At 59.5% G+C, this 25731-nt stretch overlaps 3 protein-coding genes across 3 annotated transcripts; 2 read left to right on the top strand and 1 right to left on the bottom strand.

The window, feature by feature from the left end:
• Nucleotides 1-8905: 8905 nt before the first annotated feature.
• cyc47 (guanylyl and adenylyl cyclase family member) lies at nt 8906-11599 on the top strand (the record flags this gene model as incomplete). Its single annotated transcript, XM_002950326.1, has 5 exons — nt 8906-9013; nt 10387-10420; nt 10562-10620; nt 10827-10959; nt 11514-11599. Coding segments are annotated over 5 exons (420 nt in total), but the record flags the coding sequence as incomplete, so codon positions are not given.
• Nucleotides 11600-17496: 5897 nt separating this feature from the next.
• Nucleotides 17497-20329, top strand: VOLCADRAFT_60257 (uncharacterized protein; the record flags this gene model as incomplete). Its single annotated transcript, XM_002950325.1, has 5 exons — nt 17497-17631; nt 17925-17984; nt 18423-18527; nt 19380-19464; nt 20208-20329. The coding sequence occupies 5 exons, from the start codon at nt 17497-17499 to the stop codon at nt 20327-20329; spliced, it is 507 nt and encodes a 168-aa protein (XP_002950371.1).
• A 744-nt stretch (nt 20330-21073) lies between these two features.
• Nucleotides 21074-25133, bottom strand: VOLCADRAFT_90684 (uncharacterized protein; the record flags this gene model as incomplete). Its single annotated transcript, XM_002950205.1, has 8 exons — nt 21074-21715; nt 22041-22204; nt 22808-22978; nt 23115-23260; nt 23387-23874; nt 24168-24397; nt 24548-24688; nt 25124-25133. The coding sequence occupies 8 exons, from the start codon at nt 25131-25133 to the stop codon at nt 21074-21076; spliced, it is 1992 nt and encodes a 663-aa protein (XP_002950251.1).
• Between the last annotated feature and the right edge of the window lie 598 nt (nt 25134-25731).

The following is a 25731-nucleotide window of genomic DNA, read 5'->3' as shown; positions in this document are numbered from 1 at the left end:
GTACTTTAAGAGGGGTCGGAACTGCCGTTGTGGACCAACCCCGAGGACAGGGGACGGAGTAGGGGTGGAGCTCTAGATACAGCTCTAGCCTCAGATGACGTTAGTATAAGCGAGGACGGTGTCCATGAGTGGGGAGGTGACGGTGCCCCAGCTGGATGGGCGGGTGGGTGGGAGGGGACGACAGCACGACGACACGGGATTACACATATTCATACTGCTATTAACTAAGGCGAGAAGAAAAGACGGTAAAGTGAACGTGACCCTAAAACGTCGGGACAAAGGAGTGGAGATACGGAGGCTGCTGAACCCGCCTTGATGACGACGACGACGTGATGGTACTCGAAGGGCGCTTCACGGCACTGCTGTGGCTCCATGCGGCTGTGTGTGTGGGGGGCGGAGTGCTCCTCCGCCATTACGCATCCACACTCGCAGTACTGGTCAATAAACGCACATACTTTTCATACACACATACATACACTAAAAAACACACACGCGCGCATGGGCCGTGAATCCACATCCAAAAATCCGAACCCGAATCCACATCCATCGTGCCCGACGCGCCCTATGATATGTCCGCAAAAGCAATGATGCGCCACACACCGGACGCGTCGCTACTGCTCTCGTTGCCCTGGAGAAGACCTGCCGCGGGTCCTTACTGGGGTTGTTGCTGTAGGGGTCTGTACAGGTGCTAGGTGACTGCCCTGCCCTGCTTGAGTCAGGGGGTGCCGGGGAGACCCTGAGGGCGCACCATGTCATCCCGCGTGCTCTTCACATTCCAAATCCACTGGGGAGAGCAGAGTCTACCCCTTCCGTCCGGGTCCACGTCTCCGGCGCCATCGCTTCCTACACGGCCAGAGTCATGTACGACACCTGCTACTGTCCTCAGCGGATAACACACATAAGTTAATGCTTGGATGCGATGTGGGCGCTCTGCACCGTTTGCGTCCCAAATCGAATCAGGGGTAAAGAGCATTAGGATGTCGCGGTTTAGTTGCTTCCACCGTCCGAGGTGGGTCGTTGTGGTATCCTCTCCTCTCCCAGTGCAGCGGTCAATGAATGGTCCGAAAGGGGGGGGTAAGGAGAGCCCGAGGTGATGGCATGCGATTGTTACAGTGATGGAGGTGATGGAGGAGGTGGGAACGGTACTAAAGCGGGACGTGGGCGGATGTCGCTGTGACAGGCAACTAAATGGCGGTGAGCTGATTCTCGGAGCGAGGAGCTGAGGTAAGAATCATTTGTTCGGGAAAACTCGAGAGCCGGGATTTCTACTCTCTTGCTGACCAATAGGGTCAAATTGGGCACTGCGAGCTGGCAAAGGTGGCATTCCAGATGGCCCCGTGACTCGGCATGAGGCGGCGTGTTAAGGAGAGCGGACTCGGGTTTGTGGACGGGTTGGCGGGCAGTTGTACGACACGAAACACAGGGGTGTCGACGCTGTTGCACGGACCCAGAGAACCAGGGGCTGTTTTCCCCTCAACCTCCAGAACTAACTAACCAGGTACATGGGTTCTGCTTTTCTGCGGTCGTCCTGCTACAGCTTCCAAGGACAACTCATATGGCAGGCGGAGAGCTCGGTCCGTCGTGCCAGGGTGAGGGAGCTACAACGGGTAGGTTAAGGTTGATGCGGGAGCCTCGGGTCGCCGTGTTAGGCGCTCGCTGTGTGGGAAATGAATGGAGAGCCTGGGTTGCTGGGTCGCCTTGTTGAACGGATCCGTGCGTCAGTTCACCGCGTTAAAGTTCGTGCGACGAAGTTTGTGCGTCGTCCACCGCATTCGGCTCGTTGCCGCCCCTCAAGTGGGGGGGTGTTGACTCGGCGGCGCTCGGCACGTGCGCTCCGCGCTTGTGACTTGGCGCTACTCCTGATCTAAGATTAATGACGCAGTGCAAGGACGCCACTGGGGCTGCAAATAATGTTGTCCGCTGAAATGTGTGTTTGCGCCGATGATGATACGGGATGCGCAGGACAGTGTATCATACCGCCTGGTTGAGAACTTTGTTAAAATTCTATGCAGCTTGCTTTTTTTAAGCTCGATGAGAGTGCCACGATCCTGCTAAGCTGGCATCTGCCGCAACGGTGAATCGCAACAAAGAAGCATGATATTACTACGTCATAATGAGAATCAACGTTAATAACCAACAAAACTCTAGCCACACGTCGTACATAACATCTGGTGCCCAAGAAAAACTGCAGCTAGGTCGTCGTTTAGGTAGGGTTAACAAACTAGCTGCGGTTTCTCTCGCTCACCGGACGTATGTACGGTATATCAACGTATGGCTCAAGCCGTATGGAAATGCATGATGAACGAGCTTTCGAGTACAACAGGTTATAACGTCACGTAAAAGTCGCATTTCTTCATAAGTAAAGTTTGGCGCTCGATCAATTGCCTTTCGGGATGCTCGATGCATTATGATAACCGCTCTTACTGCAGCTGAAAGCTAACCCACATTTCCCCTGTAGCAGGGCGGTAACGGTAACGCAGCCCTAATGATACCTTTATAAGCGTTCACATATCCTAGCCAAGGCATGGTAAACACTGTTCGCTGCCATCTCGAGCCATCCACGTATCGCTGACGCTACTCCTGTACCGGGAAGTCTATGCAAAGCCAGGCTCTTGAAAATGTGTCTTTCGACTCTTTGGCTGAAGTTACGATTCAAGAAGAAAACAGACCATGAGCATGGTCGGGGTACGGATGCCGTCGATGAGGGCACGGAGCCCGATGTGCAAGCTGTGGCGCAGGTAGAGCACCATGCGCTAAACTCATTGATTATGATTATAAAAGTAATTGCGACTCCAACTGACAATATGCTCCGTAATGGCTTACCTGCGGCTGCGTTGTCTAGCGAGTACCGCTGCCGGAGTCACCGTCGTCTGCAACCAAACGATCGCCACCACAGCGCAGTCCCTCCGCCCATATGTGTAATGTTATTGCGGATGCCAAGGTAGGTAAATATTCATGTATCGTTGCAGACCAATCCTAATAAAAACGTAGCGTGTGATTGCTTTAACAAGCCAAAAGCGTGGAAAGGCCGTTGATTCGCTTGCCTGAGCAACCGCACGACCGGGCACTACCTCCCGCAGGGCCCCGCCTCTCCCCGAGTAGGACACGGATGGGGCGGCTGACCTGCCCACCTGCGATACTTCGCGACCCTACCTTCCTTCTCCCCCTGCTCAAATCACACATTTGGAGACCAACTGTTTTCCTCCAGCCTCTCCATGCCATCCATCATCTTCGCACAACGATGATTTCTCACTTACTGAGAGCCTTCCGCCCTTTTGGCTAGCGGTCGTGCAGCCTTGATGTCGGTACCTCCCTCCCGTGCGCATCGTTTTGCGTTTTCCTGCCCACGCCTTCCAGGTTCTACGGGACATGTTGCTTCTGGAAGCTTCCACCTCCATTATTACCGTCTTCGCCGTGCACGACGGCACCGTCCTGTTCCAGAACGGCCGCAGCAAACTGTACTTTGGAGAGCAAATGGGGAATGATACGACCAATATGCAGGCGGCCAATGCACAGGCGGCAACAGCTGCAGCCACAGCAGCAGTGTTGCTTCATCCGGAGCCGAAGCTTGTCAGCTCTGAGTCCTGCCCAGAAGCAGCGTGCCAGGACAAACACCGGGTTACAGGTAGGTAGGTAGGTAAGGCAGGGACCGCATGGGGATGAAGCGATTTACCTTTCCGCATGCATTGGGTCGGTTGGTGGTGCTGGTGGTGCTGGTGGTGCTGGTGGTGCTGGTGGTGCTGGTGGTGCTGGTGGTGCTGGTGGTGCTGGTGGTGCTGGTGGTGCTGGTGGTGCTGGTGGTGCTGGTGGTGCTGGTGGTGCTGGTGGTGCTGGTGGTGCTGGTGAATAGCGCTTGCCAGATGTGCTGCCGATGTCGGCTACACCTCCCATCGCGTGATCTTCTAAATGGGCAGAGCAAGATGCGGCGTGGCGTGATGCCGTCGGGAGACTTTGAGACTTGCTGGTGCCGTCTACACCTGTGCCGGTACGACACCACGGGTGGTGACGTAGGCCTGATTGCATTGCGATGTCACCTAATGTTGGAGAAAGACGCTTCAGTGAGGTTGCATCTTACGGTCCTGCCATGTTCCGCCGCTGCCTATGGTGCTGCCTGGGGCTGGTTCGTGTGCATGGACTACACAGTCCACGCAGGCAATGGCACCACCCACCTGGCCGATAGCCTTCTGGGCCAGCTATTTTCATACGATCCTGACAAGCTGACGCGGCTGCTGGAGGACGTGATGTCCGGCGAATTGCCACAGGGGGCGGGCCGGACCTGGAAAGGTGCGTGTCCTGAGCTACTCTGAGGGCCGACAGAGGGGATCGGGAAAGCGTGCGCCCTGCACGATGCCAGGTGGTGAACGTGCCTGCGAGAGAGGTCTCAGCGGGCAGCGAGGTCAGTCAGCAAATAACTAAGAAATCTGTACGGAGCTCGTACGTGGAGAGAACGCAGGCTGGGTAGGGGAAAGGACAACCGGGTCTTTCCTGCACATGAAGTTGAGACAGGGGTGTGATGTGATGTGATGTGAATCCAAAGCCAAGCCTTGCGCGTTTTACACCATGCACTCTTACCCTTCTTCGTAGGCGTGGTGCGTGTACCGCCGCTTTTGTCGGTCCCGGAAGCTGGCCGAGACAGGCAGGTCGAGGTGACGACGGCGGCGCCGGCCCTTGTATCAGACGTGGCAACAACGGCGGAAGCAGGCACGGTCCCAGGCGCCTCCAAACCGCGCAAGCTTAAGAACCCGTATGTCTACGGCGATCCGCGGGAGCCGTCACAGCCGCCACAGAATCAGCAGCACCAGGACCAGCACCGGCAGCAAGAGATCTTGCAGGCCGCCCCTACCGCCCAATGGCCGCAGCTGGAGCCGCTGGCAGAGGTGGGCGCCGCTGCCGACGGTGGCGCGTACGTCAGGAATGCGTACGACATCTTGGTGGCTACAGGTGCGTCGCCTTGCGCTGCCGGAGCCGCCTCAACCGCGGCCCATACCTCGGCCCTCGGGCCCGCGCCTTACGGCGACGTCTGCCGCCCCCATAGCGGCGCGATGTCTTCGTCGGCGTTGAGCTCCGCACCCAACGGCAGTAGCCGGCAGCACAGCGGAGTTCTGACATGGCGTGCGTGGAAATCCCGAGCTGACTCGCACTCTGTCGCCGACTCGGCCACGGTAGCGGTCACGATTGATACTCAGCGCCTGATGCGCATATCCCAACCTCTGCCACCCTCACAACCCATCTGGCAGCAGTCATCGTTTAACTACCATGACGGCAGCACAGCACCGTCGTTTAACGGTAGCGGCTACGGTACGGCAATATCAACGGACGCTGCGGCGGCGGCGGCGGCAGCTGTGGGCCCCGCCGGCGGCGGCAGCCACCACCTCCTGGAAGATGCTCTGACGTCGGGCAGCGGCCCACTGGCCACATCTGTGCTGACGGTGACGCTAGGCGAGAACCCCAACATGGCTCGCACACTGTCCATAAAGAATCTCACCCTCCCTAGCGGCATACAGCCGTCGGCGCTGTATTCGGCCTACTCCACCAACATGCGAGTCTCTGCAGGCGGCTTTCCACGGCCCGTCAACCCCTCCGTCGGCGCCTATAGCACCTATACCACCAGGTCCGCCGCGTTGGATTCCGGCTGCCTTGGAGAGCCATTGGCCTGCCCGCGGGGCCGTCACACTGACTTCTCGGGCCTGACGCCACCCGTCGTGCCGTCGCCCTCACAGCCGCTGCCTCAGCGGGGAGCACCACGGCAGCTCACCGCTAACTTCGAGGGCCTTACTGGCTGGCGTGGGCTGCCGCAGCCCCCCCGCCAGATGGAGCCCCGCCGCAGCTCTTTGGACAGGCCTGGCATGGGCTCCAGGGGCCCTACTGTGGGTCTCGTCGGCGCGGGTTCTGCAGACGTTCTCTCCGCCCTGGGGGAGCTTGGGCCGGGGATGATTCTGAGCCAGCCGGCGCACCTTGGTGGGGGTGGAGGCCTGAGCACACAGCTGGTTTCGTCCCGCCCGTCCGCAAACCGCCCGTATGCACCGCTGGCTCCATCTGTTTCGCTTCATCACAGACGGAGCCGCATGGCTGGGGGCAGCAGCGTCGGGGCCGGTGGTGGCGCGGCCTGTGCTATCTTTGGCAGCCCGAGCAGCGGAGCGCTATCGTATGGCACGACAGTCAGCGGCGATGGCCGCGGTGGTGACGCCGGCGGCCGCGGATTGCCGTACACGTATGTCAGCAGTGGTGACGGCCGTACGGGTACAGCGGTCTTCAGCTTTGTGGACGACGGTCCGGCAGTTGGCTTAACTGACGTAAGCCCTCCTTGGGCCGCCTCCGCCACTAGCTGCAGCAATAGTACGGTGCGGCTGAGCGCCATGGTACTGGCGCACGGCTGCCGTAGCTCGGGTACGGAGGGTTTGTTTGGCGGAGCCGGCGGGGCCGCTGCCGCAACCCACAGTGGGTGCACCGCGCCGATGGCGCAAGCAGTGACTACTAGGCCGACGCCACCAGCAGCTGGAGCGGCAACGACGGCTCCAGTAACATCTCTGCCGTCGTTTTACTCCAACGGCATTGATATTCCCAGCTCGCTACCAACTCTCCGTCCGCTTCGGCGCGAGGCGGCGGCGGAGACGCCAGGGCAGCCGTGGAGTGTACAGCAACCCGACGTCCGCTCTGAGCTACCGGCGGCGGCCACAGCCGTATCATCTGCTGCATCCCCGTTCCTGGAGCCGGACTCAGCTGCGATACGGCGCACGAGCCTAAGGAGCCAGCAGGAGGAGGTCCTGCCGGCTGCGGCGCCGAAGGACGCTGGTGGAGCGGCGGCTGCGGCGGGGGCATCAACTCAGGAGCCGGTCGACTGCCTCTCGCAGGACGACAGCGAACTGGCGGCCTGGCGGGGGCGTCGAGTGCTCCATTCGATGGCGTCGGCGGCGGCGGGGACGGCGTCGTCGGCGGCGGATGCTTCTCAGTATTTGCAGCCATTGCGCAACGAGGATGAAGCAACACGGTGCGCTGGCGATGTCCACGCTGGCAGCGGCCGGATGCTGGGGGCCATCATAAACGAGGCCGCCGCTGATGCCGCCGCCGCTGCTGGCGCCACGCCGGCTCCGACGGTAGACGCGGCACCCGGGGCTCAGGCGGCGGCTCCCGTGTCCGCGGATGAGGGGAGCGGGGAGGTGGAGTGGGGGGTCATCGCGACGTTTCGTCAATCTGCACTCGCGTGTGGAGGTCGGTCGCAGGATCAGGTGTCTGGACTTCGCAGCAGCAGCGCTGGAGGCTGCAGCAACTGCGAGCCGGGCCGCGATAGCCCCGAAGCTGTGTGCCTGCACTTGGCCGTCGGCGCCGTTGCCGCTGCATCCGCACGTGCTGCTCCCAGTGGCGGTGGCGGCAACCCCAGATCTGACCTTGCGGCGGTGCCGGCCAAGGGGCTACAGCAGCAGTCACAGCAGTCCTTACAACCGCTGCAGGAGGACCGGCACCAACCCAACCCTCAACACCCGCACGACACCGCCAACGAAAATACCGACCTGATAACGACGCATCAAGCTCACCAAGCTGCGGCGGTGGCAGTGCCTGTGCCCATTGCTAGGGCTGCCGCACCTGGGGCGCCACCATCGGTGGTGCACCCATCGCCGCGGCCGGCACCCTCCTCTCGCCCGTCCTCGCGGCCGGGCAGTAGCCAGACCTCGCAGCATGTGGTCTGGACCACGCCCGCTACCAGCTCCCAGCGCCCGGCCGCCTCCCAGGAGTGCCTGTCCCGGTGCTGCTGGCACCGTGTCATGGCCACACGGATGGTGGACCCCATCACAGGCCGCGACGCGATCGTGGTGACGCAGGTACGTACGGCACGGTAAGGTACGGCACGTACGGGAGTTTGTAGGTAGCGACCTTTGAAAACTCCAGACCTGTGTGTAGGTCTGTTCTTATCCAGCACGAGAAATAAACCACTGCCAACATCCCTGAGGCAGCCTCAGCCAGAGGTACAGCCACCGCCGCAACCGCTCCGTGGTCCTCTGTGCCCATCTGCCTCGCCGCTGTGTGCGACCCTCTGTTGAAAATGTGCTTCAGCCATCATTACCTCCATTCTCCCTCTTCCCCTGGGGCCAGGACGATGTCACCTGCAAGGTGTTTCTGGAGCGCCAGTTGGGCCTTATGTTTGAGACGGAGCACCGCCTCCTGGAGCAGCTCTATCCCACCCACATGTTACGACACCTGGCGGACGAGCTCGTACAGCAACAGAAACAACAGACGCAGATGCAGCGGCTGGTGCTGCAGCAGACCGCCTCAGCCAGGAGCCAGGCCGCTGCTACTGCTGCTACTACTGCTACCGGGGCGGTGGGGACTGTGGGTTTGGAGTGGCTGGACTCGGATAAGGACAGGTTGAAGGGGAGGGATGGCAGTCGCCGGCGTGGTGCACGGCATAGCAGCAGCAGCGAACTGCCATTCCTGAAGCCGCTGCCCCCGCCGGCGGGTTCCGACCGCTCGTCCCTGGCCACCATGCACCCTCAGGTGCGCATATACATGTTTGTATACCTAAATGTATGTATACACAAATCGTCCGGCCCCTCACCCGCCGGTCAACCAGCCTTTCCACCCCACCAACCCCCTTACCTTCCCTCGCCACATGAAACCTGCCGTACAGGTCACACTGCTATTCTCGGACATCAAAGGTGTGTGGGGGGGAAAGGGCGGTAACGCTGTACCAAAAGGTGGGAGAGAAATTTCTCTGGTGGTTCCCGCGGGGTGTCCGGCGGAGCCCAACATTGCTCTGTCGCCTGATCCAGCTCCTCCGGCGCCTTCTGCCGCCGTACACCGCTGGCTCGATCGAACTCTTTATTCCTGGTCCACTGCTGACCGCTGTTGCTGTTGCTGTTGCTGTTGCTGTTGTTGTTGTTTATGGCGCTGTTGGCGGTGGTCCTGCTCAGGCTTCACACCCATGTGCAAGGAGGTGGAGCCTCGTGCGGTGATGGTGATGCTCAACGAACTGTTCACTCGCTTCGATGCGCTGCTGGACGTGTTTGGAGTGCGCAAGGTGAGTACGGCAGGGTACGGCAGGATATGCAGGCAAGCGAATTGGAAATGAGAACCGCGTCACGGAACCGACCCGACCCGACCCGACCCGACCCGACCCGACCCGACCCCGGTGTGAACATCAGAAGTTGTTTTGAATTCACCGCCAAGTCCGCCACTCAGTCCATTGAGCTGGGCTTGCCACCGCTGGTTTGTAATGATGGTGGGATGTGGTGATTGTGGGGTTGTTGTTGGGGGTGGGCCCGGAGGGCGGGGGCCGGGGTGAATTTGGCTAGCCCGTTACTGTTCGGCGTGTTATAACGCAAAAGGCTTTCCTTGGAATAACATATATGCATACAGGCATACAGGCAGATGGCCAGCTTGACTTCTGTTCCCGGAGGTTCCGGATTCAATTCCACCTGCCAATCCCTCGTTGAGTGAAGGGTGTTGATTTGGGTGGTGCCTCCCCATCTTATGGTCGGCACAGACGTGATTGTATTAACTTGCGAGCTGACCAGGAACTAAGCTGTAGCGCCGTTGATCCGCTAGACTTGGTTTGATATTTGTGTTGAGTTGCTGAACTCAACGAAAACATTCTGAAGTCGAATGGGGTGAATGGATTAGGGTGCCCCTCTCGCAGGGGAGAGCAGGGAACTGCCTCGGGAAAGGGGGCCGCTGGTGAAGCTATACCTCCCTGTAAGAACATCATACATGCATATAGCAGCAACTGCCACACAGCAGATACAAACAGTGAAACCACCCTTAAATGGGGCCGGGACTTCGATTTCGTCGAAAACCCAGCTTTTTGGACTCAACGTCCGGAAAGAAAGGACGGAGGGGATATGGCCCAGGGGGGGAGAGGCGAGATGGGAAGTGGTCTTGGGAGGCTGCTTGGCGTCTTGTGGTGTGAGCTCTTTGCGCTCTTTCTGCTTGAGGCTTTTTGGAGCTTGGTGACCTCCCCAGCCCCGGATGACTCGTCTGGCTCCCGGTCGCCCTGGTCCTGAACACGTGCTCTTTGAAGTTTTGCCGTACTTTCCGCCCGTAGGACTCCCCGGGTGCGACTTCGTCTTTGTTAGGTGACCAGCGGACCTAGAGCCCGTTTAGCTGGTGCGCTACCCCCCGTGGGGAACGCTGCTTAGTGCCGGCTGTCGTATCTTGCGCGGTCTGACCCGGGGGCGGAATGCGTGAGGCTAACCAGCTATGTGCGTCTGGGCCCCCGCTGGGTTTCGGCCCTGTCCCCCTGGCTTTTAAGCCCACCGAGTAGTCAACGTCATACATAACTATTATGTTACCCATTACATCTGTGCATTATCTGTATGTAATATGTATCTAATATGTATAAATGTATGTATATCTGTATGTATGTGTATACACCTGCGTTTTGCCCACCCGCAGGTGGAGACCATAGGGGACGCGTACTTCGTAGCGGGTGGCCTCACCTTCATGGAAGGGGAGGAGGGGGACAGCGAAACCTCAGATCCCCCCTCTGCCGCCCTCACCCCCGCCGGCGCTTGGCGGCAGCCCGGCCTAGAAGGAGGTCGAAGTGGTCGCAGTGGTGGTGGTGGTGCAGTGGGGGCTCCAAGGCGGGTTGCCTCGAGCCATGCGCTCAGCGTCATTGGCTTTGCCAAGGTATTTTTTTAAGCATGCTTCACTTCACGCAAAAGCACGCTGTCCCCCACATCCACGGCATTGCCTGGGGGGATTGACCCGGCCTCGGATTTCTTTTCCCCTCCTCACCGCCCTGCCCCCTCGTCCTAACCCCGCACTTCACAACACCTCCTCCTCCTGCCGCGACCTGCCCTACCCCCTCTCCCGCAACCACCTCCTACCACCAGGCCATGCTATCCGCGGCCCGCCACGTATCCATGCCCACCGATGGCCAGCCCGTTCAGATCCGCATCGGCATCCACACGGGTCCCGCACTCAGCGGACTGCTGGGGAGGAGGATGCCGAGATTCTGTCTATTTGGTGAGGGCAAGAGAGAGGGGGAAACCATTTATTTAAAATATTAATAAAATTCGGGAGTATGGGGTAAGAGAGGGTGGGAGAGATGGGGGAAGAGACTGTGGGAGAGAGGGGGGAAGAGAGGGAAGGGGGTTAAGGTAGTCAGGTGAAGAGGGCGGTGTAGGGAGGGGACTCTGGCACTGTAAAACGTCTGTGATACATTGGAATTCCTACATGGCAAACCGGAGGAAGGGAGGAAAGAGGGGGAGGGGAAGGGATAGGGGGAGAAATCATATGCAAGGAAGCGGAGGGGGAAGGGGTGTTCTCCACCCCAGATGCGGATGCTAAGGCAGGGCGGCACTCCCCCGGCGGCGCCCCTCCCAGTGCCGCCCCCGACAGCCACCATTTCGGAGATCCGCGCTACGGAGCCTCCTCCACCCCCCCCACTTGGACACGGCGGGGTGGTGCAACCCGGGTCACTGGCGGGTCTGGTTCCCCTGGGGTGGTGGTGGTCGTGGTCGTGGGGTGAGGATATGGTGTTGGGGATATGGTGGTAATGGAGATTTTGTCCCTGACAGGGGGCGCAGTAGCGACGGCGGCTCGAATGGAGAGCACCGGCGTGCCGGGTGCCGTACACATCAGCGAGGCGACGTACCGCCTGCTGCCCCGTAGGGCCCGTGCGGAGTGGCGGCCCGCAGAGGGCATCCAGGTGGGTGCGCAGCCGGCCGATGGCGAACACAGGTACCTGTTCTTTGTCACGCGTTCTCACTCCTGCGTGTCGTACAAGTGCTTCCTGTACAAATTATGCGCTGCTTGTCTGCACATCTGTCCGTCGCTCAGCCGCGTTGACTCAGCCGCGTTGACTCAGCGCGCGGTCAGCTTGCGGCAGCCGCTCCTCTCCCCTCCGCCACCGCCGCCGTTGTGTTCCGTTCCCCCGCCCGCCTGCCACCCCGCCCGCCTGCGCCTGTCACCCGCCGCTCTTGTTGCTGTCGTGTTTGTGTTTGCAGGTGAAGGGCTGCGGCCGCCTGCGGACCTACTTGTGGCTGGAGGCACCCGGACAGCCCCTGGACCGCCACCAGGACACAGCGGGACCCGCCGCCGCAACGACCCGGGAGGCCGCAAGACAGTCCACTGACGGTTAGTACGGTCAGTACGGCTAACACTGTTAGTACGAGCTGTTCTACCCGCAACATTTCCACCGCTACCAACCCTGCTGCCGCCGCGCGTGTGTCGCCGCGGGCGCTCTCCCCCTTCCTTGCCAGCTCCCACAACTACGGCTGTTGCGATGAAACCTCATTTGCTGGCTCCAGCCCCCTCCCCCCCTTGGGCACATGGCAAGGCGGGAGTCGGGGGACGGGAGTGGGAGAGGAGAGTGGGGATGTATCCGGGTCGAGGGGAGGGACATCTCTGTGCAAGCGGTTTGCCGTGATTGCCTCGCAGTCGTCTGGTCCCACATGCTGCACCCGCCGCTGCAGCTGCTGCTGCATGGGCTCCTCCATGTAACGTTGTCGCTGCTGCTGTTGGCAGTGGTGGCGCTGGTGCTCTGCTTTTGTTCCTGTTAATATCGTTATTTCTGTAATTGCCGTCATTGCTAATCTTGTTGTTATAGGCATTGTCGCTGCTGCAGCTCTTTTTCCGGCCATTGGCCGCTGTAGCGCCTTGGCTGCTGCAAGCTGGTGTTACGTTGCCTTTGCGCACTTCAGGCTAGATTAGGTTGTGGGCTTAGGTTGTGCCATACGTGTGGGATTGGCGTGGGAAGCACATCGCCATGTCGATGTCCGCCTCTCTAGGGCGTGTTGCTCGCAGTGCTCGCGGCCTGCTGGGGCCCCTCCTTCTTGGCCCCATCGTCTGAACCAGGAGCGGGTGGGTGGGTGGGTGAGTGGGTCGGTGGGTCGGCCTCGCATGCCTCGTATGTTATATCAACCTTTAGTCATGTATCAACTCGGCACTCGCACATGTTTTCAGTCTGTGAGGGACTGAGAGGAAGCGGTGACGGCAGAGGTATGCACATGCGTCGTACGTGTGTCTGACGGTCTGTGCACGTGCGTCATACAGTCTTCCCAAAGCAGGTTTGTCCTGCCGCGCGTGTGTGTGTGTGTGTGTGTGTGTGTGTGTGTGTGTGTGTGTGTGTGTGTGTCGGGCGGATGGTGGTCACTGGCTGAGAGCTGTGGAGGATCTGGGGCTTAGGACAGTGCCGCCATGCTGAGCCTGTCTGTACGAACAGCACGACAAGTGTACCCAGTTTTCTCGACCTGAGCTTAGGCGCTAGATTACCCTCTGAACTTAGGGTAACTTAGGGTTTATTTATATTATTAAGCGGTGGAAAAGAAACTAGCCAGGATTTCCGTAGTAACGGCTGTACATCTCCACTAGGGGGGAAGTATACCGCTCGGGTGGAAGTGGGGATGGTGGTGGTGGTGGTGGTGCAACCCCTTCTTATCCTGGTTCCGGAAAATACAATACCGCCGCTGCCGACATGCAGTGGCCAAAGAAACCTCGTAGCCTGCACACCTGGCTCACAGCTTTGGTGGGACAGGTGAACTCAATGTCAGCTAGGAATCTCTGAGGAGCTGAAACTCACTCAGAACTACAATCTAACACCGTTTTACTCTGCTTCATTTATTCCTGGTGGCGAGGATGAAAGGTTTAGAGAGATGTGTTTTTCGGAGGTTTTGGTGCCGTGTAACTGAGGCGCCCTGTGACTGCCGTACATGGAGCGCATGGATAGGAGCCGCTGGATATTCATCCATGTTGTTATAGTCCAATAGTCGCACTCCTCCTGCGGGGGAGTGGGGGCCCCTTTCGGAAGGTCAGACGAAAAGACGTCGCCATTGGCGTCTTTGGCGTTGCGCAACGTTGTGGTGTTTTTGGTGTTTTGGTGTCTAATGGCGGCAACAAGGTGAAGGGCACTGGGAACTCAATACACTCCAATCCGAACGCTGTTGGATGCGCAAGCTGTTGGTGCGGATTCCCTCCTCTGCAGCTGCAGCAGCAGCAGCAGCAGCAGGACACAAATCTCCAATGGAAAAGAGAGAACTGAATGCCGGTATGGACCACCAGAACACATCCAACGTCCTTTCGGTGGTGGCGAGAAAAGAAAAGGAGAATCGGCACGACGATGGGGCAATTTTTTGGCTTTGGATGTTGACATGTGTGTGTAATGTGTAATGTGTAATGTGTAATGTGTAATGTGTAATGTGTAATATGTGGTGGTGGTCGTGGCCTGCTGTATGGTTGCTGGCTGCCTGGCCAGTTCCGGCTGTTGTCTGGTAGGTGCAATTATAATTGCCGTAAACGTACGGCGTTCGCCATACTTTCTACTTTCCTGTCCTTTTCCGCTATAGCCTGGACCGTGTTTGATTTACACGCGCAGTACTGTAGTACGGCAGTACTGCTGCCGGTGTCTTGACCTGTTCGGATTCCATGCAGCTTCATTCATGTATTCACATAGTATGTGTGAAGCGAATAGCAGCAAACTGCCCTCCCTTATAAATCGGGAGATCAATGGGGCCCCTCTAGGGTGGGATACTTCCGATACTCTTCTGCCCTCCCCCCTCAGCCCCGGAAGGTGCTGCAAAGCGCCATGTGGGGGATTTGGGTGAGACCAGTTGGCTCTTGGCTGGATCAGTACCGATCAGTACCGATCAGTACCGATCAGTACCGATCAGTACCGATCGCGGGGTCGCTTGGATCGGGGAGTGGTGGCTCGGTGGGCGGCGGCGGGATTGCGCTCGCTGGGCTAATTTTTTTAAGGTTTTCCAGAACGCAACACCCCCGACGGACCTCCGCGCCCTGTGGCCATGTGGCTATGTGCTGCTGGAGGGGAAGGCGGGGAAGCGGGTGACGGTAGGGGAGGAGAATGGGACGTATTGGCGCGCCCAGAGGGGCCAGCGCGTTACGCAAGGTGGCATGGGGGGAATGGGTGCCGTGGGGTGACACCTGGGCGGAGGTAAGTCTTGGGTGCTGTGGGCGCACAAAGGTCTTCGATATGGTTACCGATTCGCACGTTATTCGATAGGGCACGGGCAATGGGACGCAAGGCGCCGCCGTATATGGCGCAAGAGCGCCGTACCGTATCGTTGGAATTGTGGTGGTGACGGTCTTGGGTCGGCTCCATTCGTGAGCAGTCGTTGGGTGCAGGTTCGTGACCGCTGGTTGCTGCGGTTCGGGGTGCGGTGAGAGTCTGGCCCCAGAAGCCCAGGTCAGCACTTAACAGTGTCGTTGGGCGGATCGGCGATTATTGATGTTGCCTTACAAAGTGTTGCTTTGAAAGTGGCTTTTACAGAGAAAGAAGGAGCTTTACAGGGACTTGGAAAAAGTTTGTGCGCAGCTTCTTTTGCGCTCAGGTTAGGTGAAAATGCGGGTAGCCATTGCTGTTGTAAAAACGTCGTTCCTAGCTGTTGGACATAACGATGTAATGTTAATGTTAATTGCTTTGTGTGTTCCAGACCTAACGCGATAGACTATAGCTTTATATATATAGCTTTATTCCGTAGCACTATAGTCTCATGGTTGTTAATAGTTGCAGGTGGTTAGGTCGTCGTTGTGAAAATCGACAGTGGCAAGGGGCAAGAGTTGCATGAGTTTATTAAAACTGGCAAGGGGCAAGAGTTGCAAGAGTTTATTAATCTGCTCTACAAGGTTATAATGATATGTGTAGTTAATGAGAAAATTCTGCATTCAAGCATTAGCTAGCCTCAAATTCAGGTGTTGCGCACTTGACGCTGAAGCGAGTACAAGCGCATTAAGGAACCACTATCCACAAGCTCATATGTCACGACATAAGCTTGGAAACAGCCTCTTGTCGGAATGGACGAGGTAACCATACAGGCTGCAAACTTGCCTGCATGTCACCATGCGCCACCATGATTTTTTCCCATTTCCCACACCAGGCGACAGCTCGAGATGGCGAAACAAGTAGTCACAGTCGACGATGTAAACTGGTGCCTGGACGTCGACGGCCCTGCGGAACGGGTGAGCCCGAAGCACCACCCCCGGGCGAACACGGCTTTCCCTTTTACGCAATCCAATGCCCTGAGGAGCCTGCACGCCGGAACCTACGCGCATTGAGTCCCCTTACGCACCCTCTCACGCGGCCCCGCAATAATCGGCTTATGCTGCCGATCCCACGTGGGAGGTGGTGGTGGACACGCAAGCAGGGGCAGTCGCACACTGTCTTGATCCGTGTCGCATCCAACCGTGACCGTGTGTTCACGCCGCAGCTTAGCAGGGTAGGCGGTCTGGACATCTCCTTTGCTGTTGGTCCGCATTCCAACCCAGCAGCCGAACCACCGTGCGGCGTCCTAGCAACCGGGACTGACGCCACAGCCTCAACCACAACCACCGCGACCACGACCGCCGCCATCACAGCCGCCGTCACAGCCAGCGGGGTGGCTAGGTATGCACACAAAGGGTACGTCACAAGTTTGTTTCTCACAAAGTTAATCGTCGTTAGCCCAATAAGTGTCAACCAATAACCAACCAACAACAGCGGCCAATACGCAGTAGCCCTAACAGCTGCCAGTCCGCAGCCCACTCCACACGGTCATCACCAGCTCAAGCCCTGTCCCCAACCGCAGCAAAACCACACCTCCAGCATCAGGCTCCGTGGCCCCGGGACCCCGCATGGGACCACCCCCACCTCCCTTCCTCGCACCCCCTTCCCTAGCCCCCACCCCCGCATGCGCCCTCCCACCCCACCCTCCCCTTCCCTCCTTCCTCCCTCCCCTTTCCCCGCCGGCGGCGTGAGGGCCCTCGTTGTTCGGGGGCCTTTCCAGGTTGCTCCTCTTCCATCTGCTTTCACACATCCCCTCCTGTACGGCAACACCTCATCATGACACACCAGGTCCAGTGCGAGGGCGCCTGACGGAGAGCCGGAGGAGGACTCTGGCTCCGAAACCCCTACGGAGGCAGCTCCCGCGCACGCTCCAGGCGTTGCTGCATTGGTCGTGCTGAGCTTCCCGGCAAGTCCCCCTTGCGGCCGCAACTGCAGTGTAGACCTTTCAAACACGGCTAGCGCAGCCCCTGCGTCGCCTGTGACGATTCCCAGGCGACCGCACCTTCATAAAGCCCCACCTAGCCCCACCAAAGCACATATGGCAGCACACTCGTACGTGTTGGTACAGCACACGCACCCGCCGCTATGAGCGTGTGGAGAGCTTCCAAGACCCCAGCCACATTGCCCCTCAGGCGAACGGCAACTGCGGAGGGTTGTCGGGCTGGTCGGGGGGTGCGGTACCCTCCCCTAGGAGAGGCCCCGCCAGGGTGTGCGTGTGGCGGGGTCTCCTTCAGCACCTCATTCGCCTCCAGGTCCCCTAGGGCTGACGCGATGTACCTTCCTTAGCGCTAGCTACCACTTCTCCCACCCTGCCACTCATGCATTATCATGCGACTGGTGCTGCAGCTACTGCTACTGCTGCTGCAGCTACTGCTACGGCTGCACCAGTCTGCTACCCAGTGAATCTGTGACGCCCGCTCATGCACATGCGAGCTCTGTGCGGTTCTCCATTCCCCGGGGCCCGTTCCTCTCTTTGCTCGGCACCGCCTTACCCTGATCAGGGCATGCAGCTGTTGTACGAGGACTACGAGCCTGTGGACCTGTCTATTCCCTACCTGCCCGGCTACCTGGGCTTCAGGGAGTGTGACGCGTACAATCGCCTGCTGCGCAGCGTGGAGGACTCCCCGCACCGACCACAGGTAGGCACCGAACCGGCCGGGGGACCGGGGGGGGGGACCCGAGGTGGGGACCCGGGGTGGGGACCCGAGGTGGGGGCCCTCTGGGTTGAAGTCGGCATATGAGTCGGGATAGAGGTCGGTTGGCTGGCCGCCGCTCACACATCCCGTGCGACACTCTGCGTCCCGCCACAGCTCTTTCGAACAGCTGCTGTTACGGACGGCAGCACTGTTGTTGTTTCTGCTGCTGCTGCTGCTGCTGTTTTTGACTCTGTTGACACTGTTTCGTGGTGTTTCGTGGTGTTGCCTCGTTGCAGGTTCTGCTGGTGGACGGCTGCGGGCTGCTGCACCCTCGGGGCTGTGGGAGCGCCTGCCAGGTAGTACCCACTGCGGGGAGCCGCCTGGCCGGCGGACATGTAGCTGAGGGCAGGGAGATGCCTAGATGCCGCCGCCCGGGCTCCAAATGTGGGCCGTACCTAGATCCGCTTGTCCGGCAATTACTTAAAGCCGTACGTGTGGATAAAGGTATGGGCCAGAGGCGGCAGCTAAGGGGCAAGGGCGTACCCGCTACCGCATTGGGCCCGAGGCTGTTATCGTGTTGAGGTGGACAGAGCCGTCGGCCGTCCTGCTGACTACCCCTAGTTCGGGCCAGTCCTATCCGCTGCGGAAGGAATCCACGAGTTTAGGGATGATGTAATGTACTGTGGTTACCCCGCAGGCAGGAGGCGCAGCTACTCCACCGTTACACCCGCGCATCGCCACGCCGCCACACTGCCCCACCCCACTACCCACCCCACTACCCAACCCGCTGTCAGGTGGGGATTACGTGCGGCTATCCCGCTGTGGGAGTGGCGAAGAACCTGCTGACAGTCGATGGTTTGGACCGATTCGCCGTACGACGACAGCTGCAGGTACGACATGTTGTACATCTTATACTTTTCTGAGCGCTAAGGAGTAGAGTTCGCCCGCTGTGGCTAGCCACAGCCAGTGGGGCACGCCACGGTGACGTGAGGAAGGTGGTACGGAAATCGACGACGGAAACGGTGGTCCCGCTGGCGCAGCGTTTGAAATGCTGGTACACATTCGGCTTCTCCCTAGCATTGGACTAAAAGCGCACCTCAAGGTGACATGCGCGAAGGGATCCGGGACGATAATATGGTGTGTGTATGTGTCCTCATCAGTGTGTGCGGACTCAGGCTCGATAGGCGACCCTACCGGCGCCCTTGTTTGCCTTGCAGGAGGCAGCGGCTGTAGCTGCTGTTGCAGCTGCAACCACAACAGCCACAAACACAGCAGCTACAGCAGCTACAGCCCCCGTACCTGGGAAAGGTACCGGGAAGCACTCTCGAGCTGAAGTGCCAGCAGGCGGCGCTGGGGCCATCGCAGGCCCGGAAGTACTGCGACACACCTCACTGTCTGGCCCCCTCGGGACATCATCCGGGACGGCGGCTTCATCGCCATCATTTGCTACCGCCACCGCCACCGCAAATCTTTCCCCGGGCCCTGGAGCTTGCCCGCGCGACCCGTGGGACGGCGGCTGTCCTCCTACAGCCACCACCGTTACTAAGGCAACGAGCGGTGCAACGTGCGGCCTCGACGCGACCTCAGCGACGCTTCCCGAACCTCCTGGCGGTGAGGTGGCCAGCACCGGGGTCTGCCATCGCGGTAGAAGAAGTCATCGGCGGCGGGGAGCCAGCACCGTTGCTGCCGATGGTGATGGTGGCGATGGTGGCGGCAGCAGCGGCCCAGATGCTGCCGTACGGGACGTGCAGGTTCCTTTGGTGGGGCACAGCGGTGCGGTCCACGGCGTGGCGTTGTGTCCCGGCCTATCCCGGAAGCCGCTCTTCATCAGCGTGGGTGCGTGAGTGTGTCTCGCTTGGTACAGGTGGCCACGCACCTTGTGTGTGTAGGGGGGTGGAGCGTGGCGGCAATGCAGTGGCATCAGCATCAACGCGGGTTTAGGAAGTCCCCACAGGGGTCGCTGTCGAGAGACTTGAGGACATGTGCTGCTGCTGCTGCTAGTCCTGATGGCGGAGAACGGTGAACAGGTCTATCCTTTCCTAGCGTTGCCCTGCAGCTAAAGTAATCCTGTCTGCCCTGCTCTGCAGTAGAAACTCCACAACACATGGGAGTCATCAGGCCGGACCAAAAATGACCCCGGTGGGGATTGAACCCACAACCTTCGGATTATTACTTCTTTGGAATCCGACGCGCCACCATTACGCCACGGAGCCGCATGTACTTGAATATTTTTCGGGCTGCAACTCCCTACTTGCTGGGATCATCTGGCTCCGAATTCCACTTAGTCTCATCCATTGGCGATTTGTTTACCGTTTCCAGTGTCTTCAGAGAGGGCCAAGTGTCTTCGGCTCCAGGCCACCTAGCTGACGTGCCGTTGATGCCCAGTCTAACACCCCCCCATGTCCCATTCCGCCAAAACCACCCGGGCTGGGGTCGTCGCCCTGGGCTCCCCACCCGGGGCCATTTACCGGGGCACGTCCGAGCCATTCATGTTCACCGTGTCTGGAACCGTTATCATAAAGCCGCTTCGCCCGCACCCCCTCTTCACGACACCGCCGTGCCCTCCCCCTCCCTCGCAGGCCACAGGCTCAGCTTGCCCACCGCAGTGGAAATTGTACGGCGGTGCTGCTTGCACCGGGTTCCGGAGCCCATTCGCCAAGCAGATCTGAGATCCCGGCAGTGGCTGCGGGAGCACATGTGAGGACCCCACCCCACCCCGACCGCTGGTCGGAAATCGGGTCGCTTAAGTTTGAAGCTCGGAATGGTGGTGCTGCTCATGATCTTGGAACAGTGCACTCTTTTAGGAAGGAAAGTGCTAGTGGCGCACGTAGGGGGCAGCCCGTCGGTGCGCACGGAAGCGGTAATATTTTGAGCAGGGTGTTCGCTGTACGCAATGGAGCGCAAGCAAAGCGCGCAGGATGCAGCCATGTACCATCTTGACTTGCGTCGATCCCACCCCGCCCAAGAGAAAGCCCCCGGCCAGGTGTATGTGGGCCCTTCACCTTGCATGGCTCCCTGTTGCCAGTTAGGGAGCTCTTCCTCCCTCTATCTCTATCTCACACACACACACACACGCAGGTCACAGGCGGCCCATGTAGCCCTGTGCCCATGCGAGGCACTGCTACCACTACCAATTTCAGCTGGGTTGTTTGCGGGGTGGGAGGCCTGGCTGGTCGGTGACTACTGGTAGATATCGGGCTGCCTGCCTGCGGTTGGCTAACCTCCCCCCCCCCGCTGTAGCCCCTCACTCCGCTGCCGCCAGCCGCTGGACCGGCCTCGTGGAACCCGCTTTGCGGCACTTGCTGGTGTGCGACACAGGGGTCGTGTTTTAGGGCAGCGCTGCCGGTGAGGAGGTCCGGTCGGACTGCCTGTAACGGCGTTCATGTAATTATTCATCGCGACGAGCACCACCACGACCACACCATTATCACCACGGAAAGCCCCGCTACAGCATCTCATACAGTAGCCCATCAAGAAGGTCTGCATCGGAAACCACCACGTCATCCACCCCCAACGCCTCCATTACCCCCAGCAACCCCGCGCAACCCGCAGCCAGTGTACGACATCTCGCCTCCGTCAACCAGTCGTACGATTGTAGAGATACGTTCTGCCCCTCGACGTCCGCTAGGCGCATCATAAGGCCCACAATGTCGTTCGATGTTAGGACCGACCCATGGACCCGCGCCCGGTCGTAGTACGGCAGCTGCTGGTGCAGAGCGGCCAGGGTGGTGATGGTGCCGCCAGTAAAAACGACGGCGGTAGCGACGGGGACGCAGCTCCCATCCGTACCTTCCGTATGGCTCTTCACTTCGACATGTGATATCAATGGTGGCGGAAGAAGCGATGCCGTTGGTAGCGGCGACTGTGCCGTGCAGGTGGCAGCAGCCGTAGCAGCCCCAGCGGAACTAGGCCCCGCACGTGCCTCTGACGTTGCAGCAGGAGTCCCACGCTGCTCCGCACTGATAGCAGCACTGTCGATCACATTGACAGCTGCGGTCAACACCGCTGTCGTTGCTGTTGTTGCCATCCTGTGTCTGGGTTTCCTAGCTGGGAGCCAGGGCATGCCGCTGCACGACCGCTCCACTGTCTGCGTGCAGTCGGTCAATCAGATCAAGACACATAGGGAACAACGCGCAAGGCGGGGCAACTCGGAGAGAGGGAGGGGAGAGGAATGGGCCCCCGGACAAGGGTGATGCCTCCTCGAGGACCATAGGTAGCAGACGCGATGGGTGGTGGACAGGACGCAGGACAGCAGGCTGCCAGCGGGAAGCCGTATGATGCTCGCTTCTAGGTGCCTGGATCCGAAACTGGATCCGGTCGGCTGGAGACCCCCTCCCCCGTGAGTCCCCTCCGCCCCCCTCCACGTGTTTTCCACTGAAACCCCGACTCTCTCCTCCTCCTGCCTGCCGCACCTCCCGTGCAAGTCGTACACACGCCTGCAAGCCCTCTAGCGAGGGCTCCCCCGCCGCCACTGGGCACCTCCCTGGCCGGGACATGTGACTCGCGGCATTGCTGAGAGATACACACCCCAGCGGCACGCTGACTGCTGCGGGTCGATGTTCGGCGTGGGGCGTTCCTGCGGATCAGGTGGCCAGAAAGGGGGGCAGAGCGGCTTGGCTGCGGGGCGGCTGTGTGGGGGAAGGAAGAGAAAGGGGGGAGGGGTTGCCCCCTGGATGGGCTGACGGGAGAGCGCACCCACACGGGACCGTATGAGGCTTGGGCACTTAGATCGTATTTCCGCCTCGCGGCTCAGTCCAGTAAAACACACGAGCAGGTGAACGGGGTGTCACTTCGGAGGTGGGGACGCGAAGGTGGGGGTGGCTCCGTCATGAATGCTTCTAGTGGTGGCCCCTGCAGCCAGCAGTGCCGCGGTGCAATTGGGACTTGGGAGGGAGGGCCCCGGAGAGGGGAGGTGGGTGGAGGGAGGGAGGTTGTGCACGTGGGCCGCCGCGGCAGAAGAGGCAGCTTGACACCGGGAAGCAGGACGCCGCGCAGGTGCAGCTTTCATGCACACAGCTTGAATCATTCTGTCCATGGTTGGACCCCCCCCCCCGGGGCAGCCCACTAGGTGTGCGAGGGGGGGGCGACCCGCCGGAATGAAGTGATCGCGAGGGGGGTTTTGCGGTGGGGCGGGAGGTGCAGCTATGCACAGCTGGCGGCAGGGATCTCCAAAACTCACCATACACAAACTCCGTGGATCGGCCGCCCATGTCCACCACCAACAAAGACTGCTGCTGCTGTACAGGTTTCTGAAGGTGGTCAGGTAGTGGTGCTGGTGGTGGTTGCTCATGTTGCTGGCGTTTCTGTTGAGCAGGCCCTTTAGCCGCGTGTCGTGCCGCGGAGGGTGATGCTGCGGTGGCGGCGGCGGTGAAAGGGTGTCGCGGGTGCAGGAGGCCCGGCAAGCCGCCCACCACGCCGCGCCAAGCTAGGCGGCCCTCTTCCTCCCCTGCAGCGGCACCCGGGGTCCGGAACAGAACAACGGTTACCTGCCTCCCTAACGCTCACATTGTACTGCAATATGCTGTCCTCAGCACAGGTCAGAACGCCAGAGGCAGATGCGCGATATGAGACACGTACAACACACGGATCGGAGGAGTAGCCGCGGTGGGAGGGAAGCCGCGAGTGGACAACCCTGGAGGCGGAATGGGTGGGTTCAAACAAGAGCACGAACCCACTGCTGTCAGACGATTCCCCAAGTGGCCGCGGCTGTCTTAAGGGCGCCAGCTCCCGCCAACCTGTCAGGATCTCCAGCTCGCACCCCGCCAGTCGCTCAGCCGCCTCCGCCAGCACCGCCCGACTATTGCCTCCGGCGCCGCGCACAGCCGCCGTCGCCACAACACGCGCCGTGACGCGGCCATGCGGCAGCGCGCCTGCGGGTGCAGTACGCGCGCCGACGGGTCCCGCCACTACTCCTGCCGTATTCACCGCAGTCAGAGGGGACAATGCAAAAGCTCCATCTCCATCGCTCAAAGCTGCTGGCACCGCTGCTGGTGGTACTGCCGCGGCGGCGGCGGCTGTAGCCGTGGCCATAATCCGCTGTATCGCATCCAATGTGCGCTGTAGCGCCTCCGGGTGGAGCTCCTCGCTGCTGCTAGAGCCGCCGCTGTGTGGGGCTTGAGTCTGACCAAGCATTGTATCGTACGTCAGCCGTACCTGCAACCCATGGTGGGACGCCCGGTACATCGCTTGTTTGACCGCGTCCGGGCCCCCCGGCAGGTCAAACGCCGTTTGTGACACGACGGAAACCTGTGTGTTGTGTTGTGGCGCTCCAAACACCGCAATCTCCGCGACAGCGACATCCGAGTTCCAATACAGAGGACGACAACTGCAGCTGACTCTTCGGGGGAAAGAACCTGCACCAACCCATGTAGCAGGCTGTTCTGTGCTATGATGTGCTGTGCTGTGCTGCCTTTGCTTCCTAAGCAACCACTTATCCCGTGTTCCCCCTATATCCATAGCAACCCGAGTAAACCGCACCGCACAGCCTCCCAATCTCGTCCTAACTAGAACTCCAACCGCCCAACCGCCCGCAGACCCACCAGCTCCGAGTTGCCGTCATGAAGGACTGCGCGCGTGCAGTGTGAACCCAGCTCAATAGCCACGAGCACCTTGCAGCCGCCGCAGCCACCAACAATACCAAGGAAATTCGCGTCGGCGGGGGGGCCAGGCGGCAGCACCGCCCCTGCCGCTCCTTCCGCTACCGTTCCCGCCTCTGTCAGGCAGCCGCTTGCTGGCGTCGCGCTTGAAGTCGCCGGTGCGCCTTCACCGGCTGCGGCAATAGCAGCAGGTTTCGGAAGATCAGCGGCATGAACTGGTTGATGGCCCCCAACTGTTCCCAACGGCAGGGCAGCTGCTGCTCCGTTCACCCGAGCTCTGGCGCGTCCTGAGGTGGACTCCGTGAACTTAGCGGATGGCGTACTCGGGTTTTCGTCTGGAACAACAGATTCCTGAAGGGTAGCTTGCAGCTCCCGGTCGTCGAGTACGGCCGCCCACTCGTCACGTTCGGCAGCGGAACAGTAGTGCATGCGGTGCAGCGATAGCAGCATATCAGGGTCCCAGTCTGTGTCACGAAGCGGAGTTGTGGCGCTTACGGTCGGAGGGGCCTTCGTATCTGTGGAGATGAAGGGTGCGGGATGGTGCTGGACATCGTGGGACACTGCGGCCTGCGAGCCGCGTTCAGGACCCTCCAACGCCGTTGTCCAATCATCTGCCCACATAGATGAGCTTTTTTTGAAGCTAACGCAATATGAGTTCATGCTGCATTGCGGCGAGGGGTAGGAGCTGTAGTTGTGATGGCCGCTACGCACGTGAACTACGCGAGATAGGAAAAAATGCACCAGCCGCATAGAAATGGTGAAGATGATAAAGCAATCAACTATTGACGCAATCCTGGACACGCAGCAGCTGCCGCGTATGTGGAGCGAATTGACGAAACAAGCGCCTGGACGTTTTCTTCTCTTGTCTGTTAGGCGTTACGTTAAATAACAGATCTCACCAGCGTACATGGCCACTTAACCTGTGCACACTGTAAATATCGCAATGTCGTTAATTTGGGCCTTGGCGGTGAAGCCGTTGGGCTACGGCGCTAACGGCCACCCACTACAACGGTAACCGTAAGATGTTCGTGGCAATCAGTCGCAGTTATCCATTTTTACGAGTCGATGTTATATAATATTCCTGCTCGACTCTTCAAAAACACGGTTTACGAGAGCTACCACGTCAATTCATGGAGTTCGATTTTACTTCTCTTGCTTTTGGGGTAAGCAGGGGATGCGCACATGTATTAATCCATTTTGAGGACTTTACAGTAGTCATTCGAATGTTTCCAGGGAGAACAACACATAATCCCTTGGGACGCCAAACGAATTGGTGAGGTTGGACTGACCGTTACGCAAGTCAACTCTTTCAATGTTTTGAGTATATGCTTTACCTGCATTAAAGGCGCTTTAAAACCGGAAGACCAGCAGAACTTGGCCAAGGTACTCGATGTCTTCGGCAAAAAGTCAGCGGCCGCGCAGGTAATCAGCGGATGATCAATTTAGGCTGCGTTAATAGATGTTCTGGTCTTACCCCTGAGCCGTGGAGCGCAGGGGCTACAAGCTC

This window comes from Volvox carteri (assembly GCF_000143455.1).
Source record: "Volvox carteri f. nagariensis unplaced genomic scaffold VOLCAscaffold_18, whole genome shotgun sequence".
NCBI classification, from domain to species: Eukaryota; Viridiplantae; Chlorophyta; class Chlorophyceae; order Chlamydomonadales; family Volvocaceae; genus Volvox; species Volvox carteri.
This window is presented reverse-complemented; position numbering and strand designations above follow the sequence as displayed.